Source organism: Diceros bicornis, chromosome 26 (assembly GCF_020826845.1).
Source record: "Diceros bicornis minor isolate mBicDic1 chromosome 26, mDicBic1.mat.cur, whole genome shotgun sequence".
In the NCBI taxonomy this organism is placed as follows: domain Eukaryota; kingdom Metazoa; phylum Chordata; class Mammalia; order Perissodactyla; family Rhinocerotidae; genus Diceros; species Diceros bicornis.
Window position 1 is genome coordinate 25,035,079 of NC_080765.1, and position 21,660 is coordinate 25,056,738.

General features: G+C 43.2%; 1 protein-coding gene across 1 annotated transcript; it reads right to left on the reverse strand.

The window, feature by feature from the left end:
• Positions 1–4,668: 4,668 nt before the first annotated feature.
• On the reverse strand, positions 4,669–11,399 carry LOC131421985 (transport and Golgi organization protein 1 homolog). The gene is made up of 8 exons (XM_058568855.1): positions 11,308–11,399; positions 10,304–10,364; positions 10,158–10,193; positions 10,015–10,082; positions 9,795–9,889; positions 8,661–8,710; positions 6,955–7,093; positions 4,669–5,371 (listed from the first exon to the last, which is right to left on the reverse strand). The coding sequence occupies exons 1-8, from the start codon at positions 11,397–11,399 to the stop codon at positions 5,358–5,360; spliced, it is 555 nt and encodes a 184-aa protein (XP_058424838.1). The 3' UTR covers positions 4,669–5,357.
• Positions 11,400–21,660: the final 10,261 nt, after the last annotated feature.

Below are 21,660 nucleotides of genomic sequence, written 5' to 3' on the forward strand. Positions count from 1 at the left end.
CAGTGGGAAGTTTTCTTTTCCATCTGTGAATTGGAAAATTTCAAGTTACTTATCTTGGAAAAGGGAATGAAAGCCCAAGTTAAAAGGGGAGCCTCTTTTCACAAAGTTTGAGTTCAGGGATGTTAGGCTATAATGTCCCTCCCTTTCCAGGGCCTTCGTGATCAGAAGTGACATTCCGTATCTGCCCTTGTATTGGACAGGGAAGCGGCCTTAGTGTCGACTGTTCTCAGACCACACCCCTAGGTGACCTCAGCCCCGTAACACCACCTCGTGGCTGATGACTCCCCATTTCATGCCTCCAGCCCTGGCATCTCTTCATCCCTACGTTGACCTCTGTCTTGAACGTCTCCTGTAAATGTCCTGCTAAAACTGACTCAACAACTTCATTCTCAAGTTGGCCTCCTTTCCCTGTATTCTCTAGTCTACAGGTCGGCTGACGTTGGCCCGCTGCCAGTTCTGTGAGAAAGGTTATTGGCGCCCAGCCCCGCACTGCAGCAGCAGAATGGAGTAGTGGTAACACTGACTGTGTGGCCACAGAGCCTACGCTGTGTACCGTCTGGCCCTTACTGAAGGAGTTGCCCACACCTGCCCTAGTGCACTGAATGCTACCACACCTACTGGGTCACCTGTCACCCCTCTCCTCCATGTTCTTTATATCCGGGCTCTCACTAGGATCTGGCAATTCTGCCTCCTTAGTGTCTTTTGATTTTGTGTCTGCCTCTCGATGGCCATTCCTCCAGTTACCTTAGTTCAAGCTCTCATTTCTGTTCACCTGGACTCGCTATTGTCTTCCAGCTGGCCTCTGCTGGCTTGAGCTGGTTTATCCCTTTTGAGGGATATGTAGGCCTCCACTTTACTTTGACATGGCCAGTCACCATTTCAAGGATTATAGCCGTTCTTGTCTATATTATTTTTTTCTGATGAATTCTCTGGAGTTTAGAATCACTACATTTGTAGGAAATTAATCTTTATGTAGTCATAGGATTACCAAATTGCCTTCTGAAGTGATAGTGCTGTCGTGTAGTGTACCGTGCAGAAGTAACGTTGCACGCAATGCACGTCATTGTGCACGACGTGATGGATGTCATGTTTCACCATCACCTCAGTAGCACTGGACATCGTCTTTTATAAAATTTGCTACCTATTTAATTTTATTTCCACTAAGGTTGAAATGAAGTCTCTATATTTGTATTGCCTTCTGTAAGTTTTCTGCATGTGTATGTGTTTATTTAATTGCCATGGAATTAATGTTCAGTTGTCAATTTCATTCTTCAATTACCAATTCAGTTCAACAATTATCTAATGAGAACTTGTCAAACACTAGGGGCTGGGCTTAAAGATATATGGAATTCCTAGGGACTTGAGTGAGGAGGTAGACATATAAGCAGATAATTTGAATATTGCAGTTGTACCTATTCTAGCAGATCTTAAGTGTCAGTAAGAAAATATTAATGCCATATCTTAATTTACTCATGTATTTTTCTTTTGCTGAGGAAGATTTGTCCTGTGCTAACATCTGTTGCCAATCTTCCTCTTTTTTTAATTCATGTCATAATAGTTTATAACATTGTGAAATTTGAGTTGTCCATTATTGTTTGTCAGTCACCATATAAATGTGTCCCTTCACGCCTTGTGCCTACCCCCTAACCCCCTTCCCCCTGCTAACTACCAAACTGTTCTCTGTCCCTGTGTTAGTTTATCTTCCACATATAGGTGAAATCATGTGGTATTTGTCTTTCTCTGTCTGGCTTATTTCGCTGAGCCTAATACCCCCCAGGTAGGAGGGCAGCCCTTCAAGCCCTGTTTGGGCTGGTTTTTCTCCACTGCCTTCACTCTGGTTTTATGTATTTTTTCAGCTTTTACAGCTGTTTGTTTTTAGACAGTTTGTCTAATACAAGATACTCTGTCATAGATAAAACTGGAATGATTTTACCCTGTTGTTTTGATCTGAAAAATAGATGTATATTATTTTTACAAAGAGAAACATTTAGGAATTTTACCAGAAATATTGACTGTCTTTCAGGAGCAATTCTACATCATCACATTAAAATGAATCGTATGAAATCCCTGATGCATTCTCCTTCAAGACTAGTTATAATATCTCTAATCTCTTTGTGGAGACAGGTTTATAACAGACATCTCTTATGTTTTAGATCCTCTTTGCCTCTCCTCTCTTGTTTCATGTGTCCTTGTAGCAACCAGATCTCCAAGGCTCTGATGCACTTTATCTAAGTGCAACCTAACGCACCTCGCATTTTGTCCCTCTGACACATGCCTCCCACTCTCATCCTGGGTATCTGTGTAGAGGCTGAGGTATTAGATGTCCTCTGATCAAAGTCCACACACACATAGTCAGAGGTCTCTTAGTGTGACTGTGTGTGTATTCAGGGAGCGTCTTCAGTTATCGTGTGATCTGTGTGTGTGGTGGGTATGTTGCTAGGTTGTGTGTGCACATGTTTTTAGAGTTTATCATCAGAAGCTATACAGTCATTCATTTCTGTGTGTGTGTGTGTGTATGTGTGTGTACTGATGTTTGTTATGGTTTGAGAGTTTATGGTTGTGTGAGATCTGGATGAATGTGAAATAAATACATAAGTGTGGTCAATGTTTGTGTGTGGTAAGAAGGTGGATTAATATTGTAAGACCTGAGAATGTGTGGTCAGGATGTGCATATGTGGTCAGAGTAGGTGTTTTGTATCAGTGTTTATGTGTAGTCACAAGGTATATAGACATTTGGAAAATCTGTGTGTGTGTTGTATTTGCATGTGGTTACAGGGTGTATGGTCATTGTGAGGTGTGTGTGTGTGTGTGTGTGTGTGTGTGTGTGGCTATGACGTGGTGAGGGAGCGGTAGTGGGAGATGCATGGTAAACTTGCCCAACTATTTAACAGTCACCTACATCAGAATCCCAATTTTTCCAGCAATTTCAAAAGGTTCTCTGAGGGGCCTGGAGGAGGTGCTGGGGCTAAGAGATGGAAGAGTGTTTGTTTATAATGATAGAAGAGCAGAGTGGAGAGTATATGTTCAGGGTTTGTGTATGTGTGCATGTGGGCAGGGGTTGAGAGATCTGTGTCTATTTCAGGTGTTTATTGGCACTGGTATTTGTGGAGGGTGTAGTTTCAGGCTTCATGGGTGTGGAAGTGTTGTATGTTTGTTTGGAGGCTGTGTAAAGCTGTGTTAGTTTCCAAAGTGTGGAAGTGTTGTGTGAATGTGTATGTACGGGTTGCTCCTATGTGAGTGCAGGGGCCTCAGTGGGTTGTTATAAGAAAAAGGGTGTCAGAGGCACATGCCAGTCTCTGAGGATGCCTGCTTCTTTCTCTTCAAGGAGAAAAAAGTAAATGTGTATGGAATCACCCTGAATATTGTTAGAAAGAATTTTTGCTCCCGCTGAATAGGCCAGGAGGCTCCTCATCTAACTGTCCTTTGAGAAGAAGGTCTGGCCCAAGGTTTGGAGGCTGAGGGCCTGAGTCTGATCCCTGGGGAAGGTGTGGGGTCCACTGGGTAGGGATTGGCAGTCCCAACTAGTCAGGCTGCACTTCAGAGCTGGGCTGCATTTCTAGTGGCAAAGATGGGCAGCAAACAGAAAGAAAAGCAGGAGCTTTAGAGTCTGTGCCAGGGCACACAGGGTCCAAAGAAGCCAGGACCTCCTTGAGTTTAGGGGTGCTGGAGCCCAAGGTGTGTGCAGCACTAGGGACAGCCAGACTAGCCCAGCAGGCGCCAACAGCCCACAGTGGATTCTAACAGGCTGGCTGCCAGTCTCCAGTCATCTCCTCTCCCCAGAAGTCCCGCCTCATTCTTGAGAGCTGCAGTACCCGCTTCCCTGCTCCTTTCACTCCTTCATAACAGCAATTCATTGTGATGATTGTGCCGTTACCAAACCAGGTTCATTTTTGCCCATTGCCCTGAAAGCCAATCACTGAGATGACAAGATTGCAGCAGAGAAAGTGTTTTAATCACAAGGCAGCCAAGTGACGAAGCAGGAGAACTAGTCTCAGATCTGCCTCCTCAAAAACAGGGCCTCAAGGATATTTATAGGGTAGCGGGGTAGATAGATAGATGATTGGAGGTAAGGAGAGGTGAGGTAATTGATGATCTGTGCAAGTGTAGTCACACTTCACGCCTCTCCATAGGACACATGTTCACAAAATGGTGGCATTAGCATGATCTGAGGGTGGAGTTTTTAGCTTCTTGATGTCAAAAGGTCACTTATCAGGCATGTGTACAGGCCCAGTTGATGGGTTGGTGGTCTCAACTGGTCTGAACTGGACAAGGGGCTCCTAATTCCTGAGAAACAGCTCAAACATCCATTACCATGGTGACCCAGGCATGAGGGAGATGTTATCTATAGGAACCTAGTGGGAGTCAGTATATTGCCTAAGCAGCACAGTTAACAATGGGTAGGTGAACGACTAAACGCTATAATTAGTAACTGCAGAAAAAGAAAAACACCTTAGTTGCTAGCTACCTAATCATCAATAGCTAACTGTTTACCGGTTTCAGCTTGGTGTCCCCAGAGCTGCTGGCGGGCTGGCTGCTTCCCCCGACTTGGCAGGAGGGAGGGCCCTTCAGGCTCCAGGAGCTGCCAGGGCAGAATGGATTGGATTGGGGGACCTGGATGGAGCCAGATATTTCCACCCCAGCACCTTCTCCTTGGTGTGTGTGTGGGGGGGGGGGGGTCCCATGCCATTGACCTCTGCCTTGCCCATCCTTCAATAAGGAACCTGTGGGAGGATTATGGGAGCTCATGGGACTTACCAAAAAACTCTGCTGCCATCAGCCCCCACAAAGACTGCCTGGACTTGGTGCTATTGGGGGCCTGCTGGCAAGTTGAGTGAAGGGCGCAAAACCTGGATTACTGCAGAGCCTCCTCACTGGCCTCCTGGAGCCACTCCTGGCCCCTTATCTATTCGCCACCATCAGAAATTGGCCACTTCCTGGGGAAAGAGAGCTGTCTCTCTGATCACCAGACACCCCTGGGACTGGCAGGCACCATGTGCTGAGTATTTATTGACTGAATAAACATAACCACGGCCAGATCTAGATGTAGGATGTGCCCACCACCCGAAGGATCTCTCAGGCCCCTTGCAGTCAAGAGTACCCCCAAGGAATAACCTTGCTTCTGCCCCATCCCCGTGGTTTCTGCCTGTTTTTGAACTGTGTGTACAAGAATCACACTGTATACACTCCCTGGGGTGAGTTGGATGGTCCTCCAAAAAGCAGACGCTGATACTGAGTTAGAACTGTAAAGAGTGTATTAGGGGTGACAACAGGAAAGATAAAAGTGGAGGGGGCAGGATTGGGCAAGAAAAACCATAATAATTTGCCACAGCCAGTTTATCACCGCTCAGTGTCCTCCTTCAAAATGAGTGTCCTGTAAGGCAAAGAGATTTGGGGTTATTTCAATGATAGGCTATTCCTCCTATCTACATTTGTCTTCTATAACATATCTCTGGCTTCTGATGAACACTTTAGTGTGTGGCTGCATCTGTGTGTTTATAGTGAATGGAAAATAATTGTCTTCAGGTCTCAGGTATAGATCTCTGAACTCACACATTCTCAAAATTATCTTTTCCATCTTTAACTGGTGGGATCCGAATTTCAATAGAAAAAAGGAGGGTCTTTTCCTTATCTTTTGAAACAGGGATTGTGAATCTCTAGGCCTGAGCTCTTACACCCTTAGTTTAATGGAATGTACTTCAATGACTATCTTCTGATAATCTTCTGTGTGGAGATATTTTCATTTAAACAGTGAGAATGGTGAGTGCCAACATGTCCCAGCCATTTTGCAGACACTTTCATTATGCACTTAATCTCATCTTCCTCACAATGACCTCAGAAACCAGTATCACCCCCTTACACACACAACGGGGCTGAGGCTCTGAGTACGCCCCACTGAGAGTTGGTATTAGGGGCCGAGACAGCAGGTACACAGGCCAAGAATCGGGATACTGTGTGGTAAGTTTGGGGAGATGCAAAGCTGACAGTTAGGGGTGGTGACTAGAGGATGCAGGGATGTGGTGAGAGGGGTCCAGCAGGGGCGGCTCCTGATCAACCTTGAATATACCAGGAAGAGTCTGACTCGTACTGAAGGCCAAGGCCTCTGCTCTGCTGATCTAGACCCTGTCTTCACGTTTAGTCTCACTGGGGCACTATAAATTCAGGCAGATAAAGGATCCTCAAAGAGCCAAGTTACATTTCCAAACCTCCAGAGATTTTTCCATCGTACAGATCCAGAACTTTCAGAAATCCAAGGGAAACAAGAATCTTGATTTCGATTATGAACTAAGGGCTTTAGGGCAACAGTGACATTTTGATGAGGATAATCACATGCCCACACTGTGTGATTTGAAAACACGCAGCAGCTCTGCGTGGACCTCGCACTGCCTTCACACTCCCTGCTCAAGCTGCTTGCCCGGCTGGGAATGGCCTTCCAGCTCCATCTAAGGAAACCAACCCACCCCCGCTGGGCACCTCCTCAACTCTTCCTTCTCTTCACAACCTCCCGCTTCACTCTGGTGAGATTCACGTCGCCCTCTTTTGTTCTCTGGGTCCCTTCACTGCTGCTTCCATTACGTGATCACAGGATCTCGAATGGAAATCTCCCTCTGCTATAGGACACCTTAAGCCCCTGAAGTTAGGGGTGCGCCTCATCCCCCACAGAGCCCGGCACATGGTCTGTGTACAATGTGCATCTGCAGAACTGCTCTTTCTGCCTTTCTGTAGACAGCTTCTTTCCTTCTCTATGAGACACCTGCTGCCCAGCTCAGGATGGGGCAATTCACGGCCCATTGTACGTATGTCCTGAGAAACTTGAGGAACGTTACAATGTCCTCAGCCAGGTTTACCCTTGCATTGCAAAGCCCTCAGTACCATATCTACCTTTCCTCCAAAAACTCCATAGGAAAAGAGATGAATATGCTTTACAGTCAACTCATACTCTTCAGATCATCTTACCGAGTGGGACACGTGGAGGCAGTGGGTGAGGGCCTAGAGGCCTCCAGGATGGAGGAGACAGATGTGGCCCAGAGCCTACAGGGTTGGTTGTGCAGGGTGGTGCTGCAAAAGGAGGAGGCCCTCTTGCCTCAACATTGACCTGCGGAACAGAAGTTTAAAGTCAGGTGGATGTGGCAGACACAAGCGCCAGCACCAACCAAAGCTGAAACCCAGTGAACCCGGGGAAGCACTTGGCACCCTCCCCGCCCCCAGGTGCCAAGAGAGCAGCATCCGTGCCAGACCGCTCTACCCCCACCACTGGGGCCCGCCCAGCTTGGGGAGGAACAAACACCACGGGGATGAACCACTGTCACCACACGTCACCACCCGTGTCTGCGAAAGCACAAGAGCAAGGGGTCCTGTCCTAGAGCGCTGGACGAGGCAACACCAGACTGAGAAAGGAGCCGACTCCAGGCAGACCGGCATCATGGTCCAGGACCGGCCTCCACCCTCCTCACCACCCCAGCACCACAGAAGCTTGTTGGCTCTCTATTCAGAAGACAGCGCCCGAGAGGGACGGAAAAGCCCGCTCCCCACCTCTGGAAGCCGAGCTGCTCCTGGGGAAAAGCTCTGCCTGCAGGCCCCTGCCCTGCCCGTCCCCCGCCTCAGTTTCCCTCCCCGACAAAGGGGTCTTCTCCTCCGCTCGGGGTCTGCCCACGGGCACCAGGACCTCTGGGGCGCTGGGCACCCCCGGGGGCCTGCGTTTTCTGAGGGGAACGGTGTGACCGACAGGACTCGGTTAGGCTCAGCTCTATCTATCGTCACCCACAGGGAAGGCAGATTTCTAAGCCCTCCGTGAGACGCGGACTAATTTGTGTCCAACGGAAACGTGAGGAGGGGATTCTAAAGGACAGAATGAACACAGACGTGTTTTGATTCCGGTGGTAAAACCCCGTGACGGGGGATGAGGGAACGTCCTGGCTCTAACGGCACCACCGGACACCACAGGACCACCCTCATGTCAGCACAAGTGATGGCCTCTGGCGGGAATAGGTCCTGCAGCGCAGTCCTGATGTTCACTCTTCACTCCTTTGGTGTCCGTGCCCATTTCCTACTGCAAATAGGCCATTTGTGATCATTCAGACTATTCTGACCTAGGCTACCACTGGAGGGATCCTGGAGAGCACAATGACCCACAGAGAGGGGACCCTGAAGAACTGTGACATCGGCTGGATCCAAGAACATTCCAAATCGCACGAAGCACCCAACATGAAGTTGGAAGGACGGCCTCTCCTGTTCCTCTCCCATGAGGATGATGGCAGACGTTCCCAATAGGCTCCTCACCAAACCCAAACCAGGTATGGAGCAAAGGAACCACAACAACAACAATCCTATGCCAAGGAATTCAGGAAGGAGTCGGCTCTGCTAGGAGACTTCAGTGTGGGCTTAAGGTAACCCTCCAAGTGCTACTTCCAGAAACACACTGTGAGAGCCCTGCAGTCCTCAGCCCAGAAGCACTGAAGGCTTCTGGAGGCGCCACCAAAGATGAGAGCTGAGAGTGGAGAAGCCCAAAGGCTCCTGGGGAAGACTGTGCTTTCAGGGAAGGAAATGACACAGTAGACGTGCCACGGAACACACAAACCAGACATGAGGCCAAGAGAGGCTGCTGCACACACACGTCAACGTTTCCAGAGACGGTTACGACTGAAAATGACCACAGCACTTACCTTGCCCCCGGAGCTGCTGCTCCTCACAGCCGCAGAAACAGGTCCCGGATCTGAAAGAGGCCAGAGAGGAGGGATGGGGGTTTAGTCAGACTTGCATAGACTGTGAGGAAGGAAAACAAACCCTCCGCGCCTTCCTCCACCATCTGACATTCTTTCCCACTTCTGGGCCCTTACCAATGGCAGAGGGCTCCCCACACACCTCAGGTGACCCCCGAGGAGAAGGGGAGACCCGTCCCCTGGCCCTTGAGGAAGACACCACAGGGCCCTGGTTCAGGGGTTTTCATAACTCATCAACCACCTGTGGTCAGGTCCGGGCTCAACTAGCTGGAAATCAACACTGAAACAGGGGTTTCCCAAAACACATCAGGGGAAACCACCATTTCATCATAGAGTAAAATTAAAATGAGAATCACCTCAGATGGGATAATAGCAACAACCCCTCAACATGAACAGCACAGGTCCTTTTCTTCAGGCCGCAGGTGGACTTTTCAATCTCTCACTCTACACATAAGCTGCCTTCCACATGTGACCGACATTATATGAATATTTATGAACAGAAATGGACTTAGACTAATATTATAGTAATGAGAAAATGGAAGATACGGGGATTTAACAGCAAAGCTGTAGCGTTACACTGACAATGTCAGGAGTAAAATTACATAGAAATTTAATTTATGAATGGAATACTAAAGTCCACAAGCAAAAGTTAAACAGGAAGAATAAGGGAACCTCCAGCATAGTAAATAAATGCCTTTTTCTCAACTCAAAGAAAAATCAAGTCTTCAGCATTCACTCCAGTTGGGAAGGAAGCATGCACCCACTTCCCCTCCAGGCACGTCTCTCCAGTTGAGAGCAATCCAAGAGCACGCGAGGCGGGTGTTGGGGGCAGAGAGGGTCCACAGTCAGTGGCGGGGCATGAGCTCCACCAGTCACAGGGCGCAGGCCCAGAAAGCCAGTCTGGCTGGGGCACCTGAGGAAAACATCTTCCTGTCACCCCTCGAGATAACCTGTTGTCTTTAGGTCGTGCTTGGGATTGGTTCCAGGCAACACGGTGATCCCCCACAGGAACAGGTAGGACACGGAGTGGTTTTGCAGCAGAAATTAAGTGGTTGCACTTCACAATGTGCTCCCTACCTCTCTGTGGAGGGTTCTGCATCCCAGGTCTTCCCGACGTTGGTTTGTGCAGCCTGTATCCCTCGGGCAGCCTCTTTTTGGACATTATCTCCAATCTTGAACATAGAAAAAGAATGGACTTCAATAAGAATTACAACACCAAGTCCTTTACTAGGCACGAAACAGCTTTGCCTTAATACCTCAAAAACACCCGTAAAAAATGTATGTCAACATCCCATACCTGTGTTTCAAGTGGGCGGCTTCCCTGCTCTGCTCTGCTATCTCCCTCTCCCAAATCCGAGCCTTGATCTGTGGGAGAAAAACACATCCACCTTCAGTTGTGGCAGACTGTGCGCAAAGGGAAGGAAAGAAAGCAAAACGTACCCAATTGTCGTGAGCATTCTTCTCATACACAGCCATCTGAAAAAGCCAACACGTCATAAACCCTATGTTGAGGGCTTCCAAGGCCGCTATGACCCTCTGCATTGGGTGCTGAAGGAGGCAGGAACTTTGGGCAGAATGCAGGTTACCTGGTGTCTGAAGGTGAACTCTGCTTGCTGCACTTGTTGCCGCATTTGATCAATTTGGTGCCTATGAGTGACAATTGCTTTCGTCAGATAAAGCACAATATTGAGGATGATTTTAAATAGTCTTCCCATGTTTCCATTGTCTGAACTGTACCCTTATACACATTATCCAATACTATAAGACACACTTCACATGATTATAAAAGTATAGTATGATCAAAGCTATTGCTACATTGTTTCCTTATTATCGAATGCCCGCCAGCTTCTGAGTTGATATAATTCCCTTACCTATTCTCAATAGCTCCCTAATTTATCCTGCAATGAGCGTCCTTCATCATACAGCTCGCTGCTTCTTTTCCTTACACCCTGATCATATTCTCAGGGCTACAACACTGGGTCTCTAAAATGGCATGCTCGTATCTACTGATGTGATTCATCCCACACCAAACTGATTCCCTAAGATTTACAACAGTTTTTACCTCCTCCAGGAACATTTTTGTGAACCACATTTCGACATAGTCTGGTCAACATTGAGAATCAGGAAGTTTTTAGCAAATTTATTTATTTATTTATTTTTTTGTGAGGAAGATCACCCCAGCTAACATCCGATGCCAATTCTCCTCTTGTTTGCTGAGGAAGATTGGCCCTGGGCTAACATCCGTGCCCATCCCCTTCTCCTTCCGTGGGACACTGCCACAGCACGGCCTGACAAGAGGTGCATTGATGCACGCCCGGGATCCGAACCTGCGAACCCCGGGCCGCCGAAGGAGAGCGCGCGCAGCCAACTGCCGCACCACGGGGCTGGCGCCTACTTTTTTTAAGTTAATATTTTAACTTGACATTTGTGAAACTTAACATTTTTCTTTCTTGTGTGAAATCTCTATATAAATGTCTTCTGAACATTTGCTTATATTGGTGTATGAATTGGGTCTAAACATTGTACAAAAGTTAAAAAAAAAATCCAACAAAGGTTTTATGAGCCGCTGTTATTTAGGAGCTGAACTCACCTGTAGTTCTGCGTTTCTTCTGCAGCCAGTTTCAGTCTCTTCTCTGCCGCTGACAGCTGCTGCTCCTTTTCCCCCCGCTCACGGTCTTTCATTCTCAGCTTCCTAAGAGGGGAAAGACATATGCATTATCCGTAGCCCATGTGAAATTCTGCCTTTCTTTCCTCCCAGAAATCTAAAGGGCAAGATTCAAATGTCCCCTCCGATCCTACCCCACAAATGCATAGATGGACAAATCTAATCAGAGGAAAGCATTTAAGCCCCCCATTAGAGCACAAAGAAAAATCAAACTCCCTCTTGCTGGCAAGTCTTTGGCAATTCTGAGCTTCTCTTCACAGCTCTGTGTTCCTAGTCATTAGTAAATGAACTAAACAAACAAAAAAAGCACATATGAGACGCACCATGTGCCCTCCCAGGCTCAGGCTCTTGTGACTGGGACAGCACAAGCTCATTTTCTTTCAGCTCATCACAAGTAAGCACATTAGGATGAAGCAGAGCTTCATGACTTGTCTGATTTCTCCCAGGGAGAGACCTGAGGCCATGACACAGCCATAGATCCTTGCTGGACATGGGGTCATAACATCGGACAATTAACTACTAGACACTTCTACAGTTCGAGAATGGAACTCCTGCCACCTACTTCAAAGATCCTAGTTGAGGAGAATGGAAACCATGCTGAATGAAAAATTATCTGAATCGCCCCATAATCAGGGTATGTCCTGAAAATGGAAAACTTTCAAATTGAGGATATCAATAACAGGTAGATTGATTTCATTAACAAGTACCTTGATTTCATTGACAGTGAAGGCTGCAAAGGGCAATGGCTTAAGGCAGATGTGTTGTGTTGCCTTCAAACTACTTTGTTCAAGGTTCTGATTCAAAAGATTCTCAACTTGACATTGGATTTGCTAGGGATCACACACAAAATTAAAAGAGCTCTAGGAAACAGGGACAAAAACACTAAAGAGACAAAGTTCACGCATTTGTTTCTGGCCACCCAGCCAATCTTTCAGCAAATGCTTTCTGGACTGGCTGGAACAGAGTGGGTGCATTGTAAGGTGATGGGGATACAGCGAGAGGTAGGGCACTATCCCCACCCTAAAACATCTCATAGTTTAATGCAAATAAGATGCCAGTGAGGACAGAGCCACCCTACCCCAGTCCGGGGCAGGGAGAACACAAACCTGGCACTTGTGGGAATATAAGAAAAGTTTTGCCTTTGAACATGGATGAGTGGGTCTGAAGTCCCTCATCTCCCCCTGAGAACCATAGGAAACATTGGCCAAAATATGAAATTCATGATAGAATACACCAGATTGCTAACAAGCCAGTAAAGAAACTGAGGCCAAGATGGAGAAGAAGGATGCCCAGGATTAAGGTCAGCCTGGCTTTTGGGGCCACTTTCCCCAAGGTTCATCAACTAATCCCAGAGGAGACTTCTGAGATGCAAAGACGCTGAGCTGCATTTGCACACATGCCTGGGCACAGAAGTCAAACAACTGGACTTCATGGTCAGTCAGCGAAGGTCACCCTAGAAAATCCTGCGGGCCTCAGTGGGGTCCCAGGAGATTTACACACTGAGAATAAAGGCAGACAGAAAACACAATGGCCTTAGGAGGGACTAAGCCTGCAGTGAGTGGTCTCAGTCGCTAACTGGATTAATAGGATTCAGTACTGCTGGCGTCCCTGATCATATGCCAGGTGTAAACTCCCATCTTTTCTGCAGCAAGATGACATCAGACTAGGCCTCAATTTTTCTCTAAATATTTTCTACCCAATGTCTAGAATTTAGTAAGAAATGATAGACATATGGCAGGTCAGGACAATACAATGGGATTGAAACCTAGAGTACAGTGTAAATGAACCCAGAGGGTTCCAGATAATGAAGTGATTAAAGCTGGTACTAGTACGCCCTCCAATCTTAAATTAATTACAAATAAGAATTTCTAACAACCAGTTAGAATGGAAAGGAAGATGCAGATTACAAAAATCAAGGCAGAAAGGAGAAACACCATTCTGTACTGACTGAATATCGCAAAAAAATGGTGGTCAATATTCTCAAAAAATAATAATTATCTACATTGATCTACACATTCACTAATACAACCGTATTTGTAACTATCAACACATGAATATCTTACTCTTCTGTGACCACCTTCTTTGTCCACAGATTTCATCAAGAATGACTATGTTCTTCTTTAGCACTTTTAATTCTGCTTCCTTTGCCCCTTTAACAGATCTCAATGCCTCACAGTTGTCTTCTAGTTTCTTTCTCCTTTCTGTACAGCTTAAAACAATTTTCTTTGTGTGTGTGCACGTGTTCCAAAGAACTTGGTTGTGGTGGGGAGAGCAGAAAGGAGAGAATCCAGAAGGTAAGAAGCCATTTTTTACCTTCCCACTGCAAACACATTTTTACCATATGGGGTTTTCATCCCAACAAGCAACATACCTTCCAGGTTACATTTTTCAGATGTCAAGCCTCTCTGCTTCGAATCCTTGAATCCTCAACTCATATCTCCTGACTTTAAGACAGATTTGAGAAAAGGTATTCAAGAAGTAATGATTGTGCAACAATGTGAATGTACTTAACACTACTAAAAGGTACACTTAAAGATGGTTAAATGGTAAATTTTATGTTATGTGTATTTAACCATACTTAAAAACAAGAAAATTAAAAAAGAAGTAATGATGTTTAGTTCTCTGATTTATGTAATCTATGGGAGTAACTTTCTGCTATTTGATCCGCCTCTTGATCTTAAGCTGAGCATTTTCCTTCTCTACATGTTGTTCTTCACACTTCAACTTTGCTTCATTGACATGAACTTCACTAAGGGGAATTCGAACGTAAAGCAAAACATTCTCACTAATGACTTAGTTCTCAAGAAGAAAAATCCCTAATAGATAACATATAAATTTAATATTCTAAGACACCACACATTTGTTCTCCACCAAAGATAAGGTGTGTATAATGAAATTCTTGCAGCAAATATAGGTAGTTTACTTCTGAAATTCCTGAGGTGTTCATTGAAATATCACCTCTTAAGTTCTCTGTAGATTTTTCTATTCTGATATTTGCACGTAGGATAGAAATAAAACATGTACTGGATTTCAATAGAAACACTGGACGACATGCTAAAAAGAAGAAATGCCAAAAAAACATGTCCCACATCAGCCCCTGTATCATTAAAAGCAGTAGATCCGGTTTGAGCCAAGGAGAAAAGTCAAACACATAAAGAAATGAGGAACTAAGAGAATAGTTGAAGTCAGAAATGTTTCATAGGCACTCTGACTTTCCTACATTCAAGACTGAGATACCTGACTGGGTGACAAGGCAAAAGCAAAGACGACCTAAAATCTTGAAGCCAAACAGCTCAAATGAACAGCTTTTCTTAGTGAACGGTAAATATTGTCCCCAGATTCACCTTGGAAATTCTGTGCTCTGTACTATGAGGGACAGGACTGTCCAACATAGCTAGAAATCTGTTCTACAATTTCTCAGTTCTACATTTCTTGGAGGGGAGGGAGTGCTGAATGATATAAAAAATTAACCCATGGTATAAAAACAAAAACATTCCTAAATCCTTAAATTAAAAATGGCATTGTGGTATTACTAGTTGAAAAAGCAGGGAACAGCAGGGAATAACGCAAGGCTCAATTCACCCAATGAACAAAAAGGTTCAAAAGTCAAATTACAGTAATAACTTAGTAGCAAAACTTGCACCGAGTCATGGTTCTTGACATTCCGATTTCTCTCGGATTGCAACTTAACCTGTATACTTTGAACAATGTTATTAATGATTTCGTTAGTGCTTTCAAGTGTTTTGATGCCACTCTTTTGATGCTATTCTTTAACAAAACATATAGAGATTAGTAATATTTACTCCTTACTTTTACTTCCGTTTTCAGAGTGTAAACTAGGAAAAAGAAGGGATTTTTACATTAAATTTATGTGCTTCATCACAGATTATCTCATTTTGCCTCTTTTTTCTTGAGCACATTTCTTTGCTTCCTTGAGCTACGAATATGTAATAAAAGATTCAGAATTCAAAAATATTAATTACAGTGATAGCAAAACATATCTGCCATGAGTAAGTCCTTACAGAAATAAAAAAAAGACGTACTTTACATATAAAAGGCTTGCTTTGAATTTAGACTGTTACACAATGTAATGAAATGGGACACTAGGATGACAGAAAAGACAGCAAACTAAGTCAACTAGAAGAAAGAGGAAGTACTTCAAGGTGAAGCCAAGAAAATAAACATTAAAGGAGGATTATACCTTCTGTTCACAAATGGATATTGTTTTGACAAGTTGTGAGTTTTCTTTCAAGTAATTCCTCATCTTCTCGGAAATTTGATGTAAATTAACTAAAAAGAGAAAAAACTATTTCTCAGATTATTACCAAAACCAATAAAATCAAATTACCCCAATGTGTCAACAGCAAAGGCACATTATTGGCACCATGAGCGTAAATAACTTTTTAGCACGACTATGATCCCTGAAGAAAGCAAGTTTCAGTTAGTTGCATTTTAAATGCAGGAAACAAATTTAGAAAGAAGAACCCTATTTCAATGAGATTCCCATTTAATGTTTTTTCAAAGATGGGGAAACAATGTCTTAGCCTAACATCCCATCGTTAGGCAATATTCTTATAAATGTGAACAGTTCAAATAGCCCTGTCATCACCAGAGGGGAAATAGAGAAAATTTAAGCAACCTATGTACTTATATTCTGTCCTGCAAATATCAAATCAAATGAACAGATCAGTGCAACTGCTTTATAAAACAAAAATCAAAAGGAAAAAGAAAGAAAAATACAAAACACCTGATTTCTTCCTGGTTTTCCCACCCTTTAATATTACCCAGAGAGATTCCTCTAAATGTCACTGGACAGGCTACTGAAAAGTCTCTCACGCCTTCCTGCTGCCCAGCAGATTCCCCTTCATGAGAGCCAGGGTGGGAGGCTCAGGAGGACAAGGTCTTTGGAATCAAACACACTTGGGTACAACCTTGGCTTTACCACTTAGTCGCTAGAGGACCTGGATAACTCACAATCCCTATAAGACAATATCCTTCAGCCCCAAGGTGAGAATGTTACGATCCACCATTACAGGAATACAGCACACGTAAAGCACCCAGTAACAGATGGATAACACATGGAAAGCTCCAGAACATAGCCCACAATTCCACACTCCTCTCAGAGGCGTTTAATTCTCTCACCTGACCACAAAGTGCAAACTTATCTTCTATTTGCCTAGCATGAGAGCTCTGATACCCTGGTCACTCTTCTCACCACCAGCACTGCTGCATTCGCTGTGACAAACACCAGCAGCTGAGGGCCTACTAAGTGTCAGGCAGCCACCCTGGCTCTCAACAGACAGCACCACTTAATCATCACAGTCTGGGAAGCCCGTACAGAATGTCTTATCCCTATTTTGCATCAGGTTCATTTCCACCCATTCCCCACTGGCATGAGTGGCTCCCTCCGCTTCAGACTCATAACCCATGCTTTGCCTGGCAATACCTGGTTCTTCTCTAAGCCTTAAGCTTCTTGATCGGCTCCAATAGTGTTTCATCATCTCTACATTTCACCAAGAGCCTTGTCATGTCAACGTACTCACTGCAAACTTCAGCCTCATGCCATCACTTGCTTCCTAAACCTTTCTATGCAAACTTAAACTCATCCTATTCTCCTTACTCCCATGATCTGTTCCTCCTGCTGGTCTCTTATCTCAATAAATGGCAACTCCCTCTACATTGTCATTTAGACTCCTACCAGGGAAGAGTAAAATTTTCAAGGTTTAAAAAGTCAATTAGACATCAGAAGTCACTGTATTTACTCCCAATTGAATTAAATCTACATCAAACACCAGCACTGAGAAAATGTTACAAAGAAAACTAAAGCCTAAAATCTTACCTTGATATACTTGAGGCTTTATCTAAGAGAAGAAACAAAATTAAATTTGATGTCAAAACTATTATTAGTAGTAAAAATGTATGGTTCCTGATAGAATATCAAAATAATAACCCAATGAAATTATAATTATCATTTTGTTCAGCATAATAATTCATAGGATTAAAAATAAGAAGAAATTATAATTTCCTGTTTAAGTCATGAAACTTCACAAAGTTTGTGCTCTTGATAAAGAGCACAAAGCAACTAACTTATTGTTGATCAAAAGATCTGTTTACCTTCTGCTAAATGAACACTGATCATTTCATTTTCATAATGAACGTGGTAGGCATTTTTATACACACACCAATGCATCATTTACTCGAATTTTTTTGTCAACCCCAATATCCACACTGAAGTCCAGAACCTGGGATTGTTTTAAAAGCATCCAAAAAAAATCAAATGAAAAAGAGAGGCAAAATCTTTGTACTAAGATATGCCTCTTTCACTCACTAGAAAGCTTTTCTGAAATCTTACAGAGTTGGCTGTTTGCTGAATTGAAAAAGAATTACAGCACATCAGGTCCTATGATTTTCTCAGGCCACTAAAAATAGAGGGTCATCAAATGAGAAATGGAGTGGGAGATGGCTAGAGAACAAGCACAATCAACAACAGAAATGACAGCTAAGATTTCAAGAAAGGGCAAAAAGTTCTTCCCAGATAGGAGTCATCCCCTGTGGAATTATAGCTCAATAAATCCAGACAGAATCCCATTTCAGGGCCGGCCCGGCGGCTTAGCGGTTAAGTGCACGCGCTCTGCTACTGGCGGCCTGGGTTCAGATCCTGGGCACGCACCGTCGCACCGCTTCTCCGGCCTTGCTGAGGCCACGTCCCACATACAGCAACCAGAAGGATGTGCAACTATGACATACAACTATCTACTGGGGCTTTGGGGAAATAAAAAAAGGAAGAGCATTGGCAATAGATGTTAGCTCAGAGCCTGTCTTCCTCAGCAAAAAGAGGAGGATTAGCGTGGATGTTAGCTCAGGACTGATCTCACATACAAAAAAAAAAAAAAAAAAATTAACTCTTTAAAAAAAAAAAAAGAATCCCATTTTAATACCATGGAAAGATTCATTTTCTTGACCCCTAAAACATATTTTCCCTTTAAAAAGTTTTAAATGATGATCAGATGCTGAGGCCAGTCCAAAAAACTTGCCAAGATATTGGAATATCATTACAGTGTCAAAAGTCATGCATAATAATGTTGTTATAGGACAATGCATCCATGGAGGGCAAATGGAAAATCACGGATATTCCTTCAACTTCACATGATGCTAAGGAAACAATGAGCTTCCCTGTCCCTTGTCACCCAACCCAACAGCAGGGGCAAGTGGAACGAGGGATGGGTTCCTAAAATAGTTAATATTTATGTTTTCTTTTTAAAGGGCAGGGTTTATAAATTGATGTTTTATCATTAAGAATATATTGTTGTCTTACTCACTGAGTTCTTTTTAGAGTATTTTACAAGGTTAACTTCCATTTCAAACATTTTTATGTTCAAGCTAGTAATCTAAAGGAAATAAATAAAACAACAAGACTCCTAGATTCAAGTTTAGCTTGTAAGGTGCTTGGAAGTTGTCACTCCTGTCCACATAACAAGAAAAAAGCGAACAAACTGAAGGTCAAAAACTCTTCATAGATGTATCAGAGAACTGATGTGAGAGGGCCAACTCTTGCCTGCAGAATTAGAGAACCACACTGGCAGGTACAGACAGTCACCACTTATTGGAGCAGAAGCCCAAGGTCAGAAATCTCTGTGGGAACAAGAACGCCATGGTAGGAAAACTTATACTGTAAGTGATGAATTCCTGGAGGCTCATTGTAGATAAGCAAGAGACTTAAAAATGCCAGAGTGCCCAATCTCGAGGGGTTCCCATACTTGTGTGAGTTTTATCTCCAGGAATCCTAACAGGCTCTTACAGTAAATACTGGAGAAAAATCCCCGCATGCTATTGGCAGGGACAGGGGAAAAATAGTCATTTAGAAATAAATTCATAGTATTCTGTTATTCTTAAAAAGACCTGCCCACAAGAGAAACTACTTTAGCAGAGACTTACTGGTGTTTTTCCAAAGACTAAGTGACCTACGTGAAGGGAAATACCCAACTCCAGAGCTCTCTCTTCTTCCTGTCTCACCTAAGAGTAAACTCAGCCTAACCCCTAGCCAGATAAATATAAATCCTCAGTCTACAGGCCTATTTACCTCAATTGTTCTTTTAAACCAGGACATGACATCCAGCTTTCAAAAAAACCTTAAAAGGCAGACTAAAAGAAAAAACCACACAGGTTGAACACAGAGGGCAAGCAATAGAATCACACCCAGTATGCCAGAGATGATGGAATTATCAGGCTAAGAATCGAAAACCGTGATGATTAACATGCTAAGGCTCTAGAAAAAAAAGTGGACAACATGCAAGAAGAGATGGTGAACATAAGAAGAGATGAAAATTATAAGGATCCAAAAGCAATTCTAGAAATCAAAAACACCATAACAGAAATGAGGAATGCCTTTGATGTTTTCATTAACAGACTCGACATAGCTGAGCAAAGAATCAATGAGCTTGAGAAATGCCGGTAGAAACTTCCAAAACAGAAAGAAATGCAAAGAAAAGTACCCAAAATACAGCACACAAAATCCAAGACCAGTGGGATAATTACAAAAGATGTAACATATACATTATGGGACTATCAGGAGAAGAAAGAAAAGGAAGAAATATTTGAAACAATAATGACTGATGATTTTCCAAAATTAATGATAGCCACCAAACCATAGATCCAGGCAGTTCAAAGAATTCCAAAGAGGATAAACACCAAATAAGAAAAAAATGTACACCTAGACACATAATATTCAAACTACAGAAAAGCAAAGGCAAAGCAAAGATTTGAAAGAAGCCAAGGGTGGGGCAGGGGTAGGCGGTATAACATTTTACCCGTAGAGGAACAAGCATAAGAAATACATCTGACTTCTCTTCAGAAACAGTACAATAAACAAGAAAGTAGAATAAAATATTTAAAATGTTGAAAGAAAGGAACCATCAACCAGTTTCTGTAAGCCAGTGAACTTATCCTTCAAAACAACACTACAGAGTAAGGAAAATTATCATGGATAATGAAGAACTTTAACGGTAAAGGGGTCAATTCTCCAAGAAGACATAGCAATCCCTAATATGTATGTATTAATAATAGTGTCAAAATACAGCAGGCAAAAACTGGTAGAATTCCTAGGAGAAAGAGATGAATCCATTATTACAGCTGGAGACTTCAACACCTTCTGTCAGTCACTGACAGATCCAGCTTACAGAAATTCAGTAAGAATACAGTTGAACTGAACAGCATCTTCAATCAACTGGATCTATTGACATCTGTAGAAGACTTCATCCAACAGCACAATATACATTCTTCTCAAGTTCACATAGAACATATTCATTCAGATACACCAGACACAGAGCCAAAAAATACAACTTAACAAATTTAAACTACTAGAAATCATAGAAACTCTGTTCTCAGACCATTATGGATTTAAACTAGAAATCAATAAAAGAAAGATGGCTGGAAAACTACAAAAAATTTAGAGACTAAATAACACACTTCTGAAGAACACATGGGTCAAAGAAGACATCTCAACAGAAATTTAAAAATAATTCAATCTAAATGATAATGAAAATAGGACTTATTAAAATTTGTGGGATGCAGTGAAAGTAGTACTTAGAGGGAAATTTGTAGTACTGCATGTAATAAAAGGTCCAGTGACCGTCAAAATTCATACTCATTTATGATTAAAAGTCTATCCTTAAAGTACTTTAGCATACTCACAGCAAGAACAGTTCTCCAGAGGAAAATTAAAAATGCAGAAATTCCCAAAGAAGTAATAATAATGGTCAACTTCCACAGAATTCCAAAAACATCAGGCCCAAGATGGAAATGGTCAGGCAGAATATGGACTGGCTAAAATAATATTGGAGATCATGAGGAACCTCAAAGGCATTTGCAATCCATCTGTCACAAAGAGTCATCTTTAGAAACCCTAAACCAGCCCTCCAGGAGGTACCCATACCCTCAAATATCTCCCCTTGGAGGAGAGGGAGGACAGATAGATTAAAACGAGCAGGAGGAAACTTTTGGGAGTGATGAGTGTGTTTACTGTCTTAATGTGGTGATGGTTTCATTGCTGCATACATATATGAAACATCAACAAATTATTATTATACTTAAATTACTACCACACTTAAGCAATAGGAAAAAAATCTAATACGCATACTGTTAGAGATTTTATTTTGCTGACAAACACATTGCAAATCTTTTTTAAAACAGTTAACAGAACTTAGACTATGAATTTATAAGCCAATTAAAATTGAAAAATAATTAAAATCAAACTTAGAGTGGATGGGAAGCCTAGGTCTT

Coding starts and splice junctions, on each gene's coding strand:
- LOC131421985 (XM_058568855.1), bottom strand. CDS start 11,399: ATGAAAGACCGTGAGCGGGGGGAAAAGGAGCAGCAGCTGTCAGCGGCA. Junction 10,194..10,303: donor AGTTCACCTTCAGACACCAG/GTAACCTGCATT, acceptor TGGCTTTTTCAG/ATGGCTGTGTATGAGAAGAA. Junction 7,094..8,660: donor GCAGCAGCTCCGGGGGCAAG/GTAAGTGCTGTG, acceptor TCTGTTCCGCAG/GTCAATGTTGAGGCAAGAGG.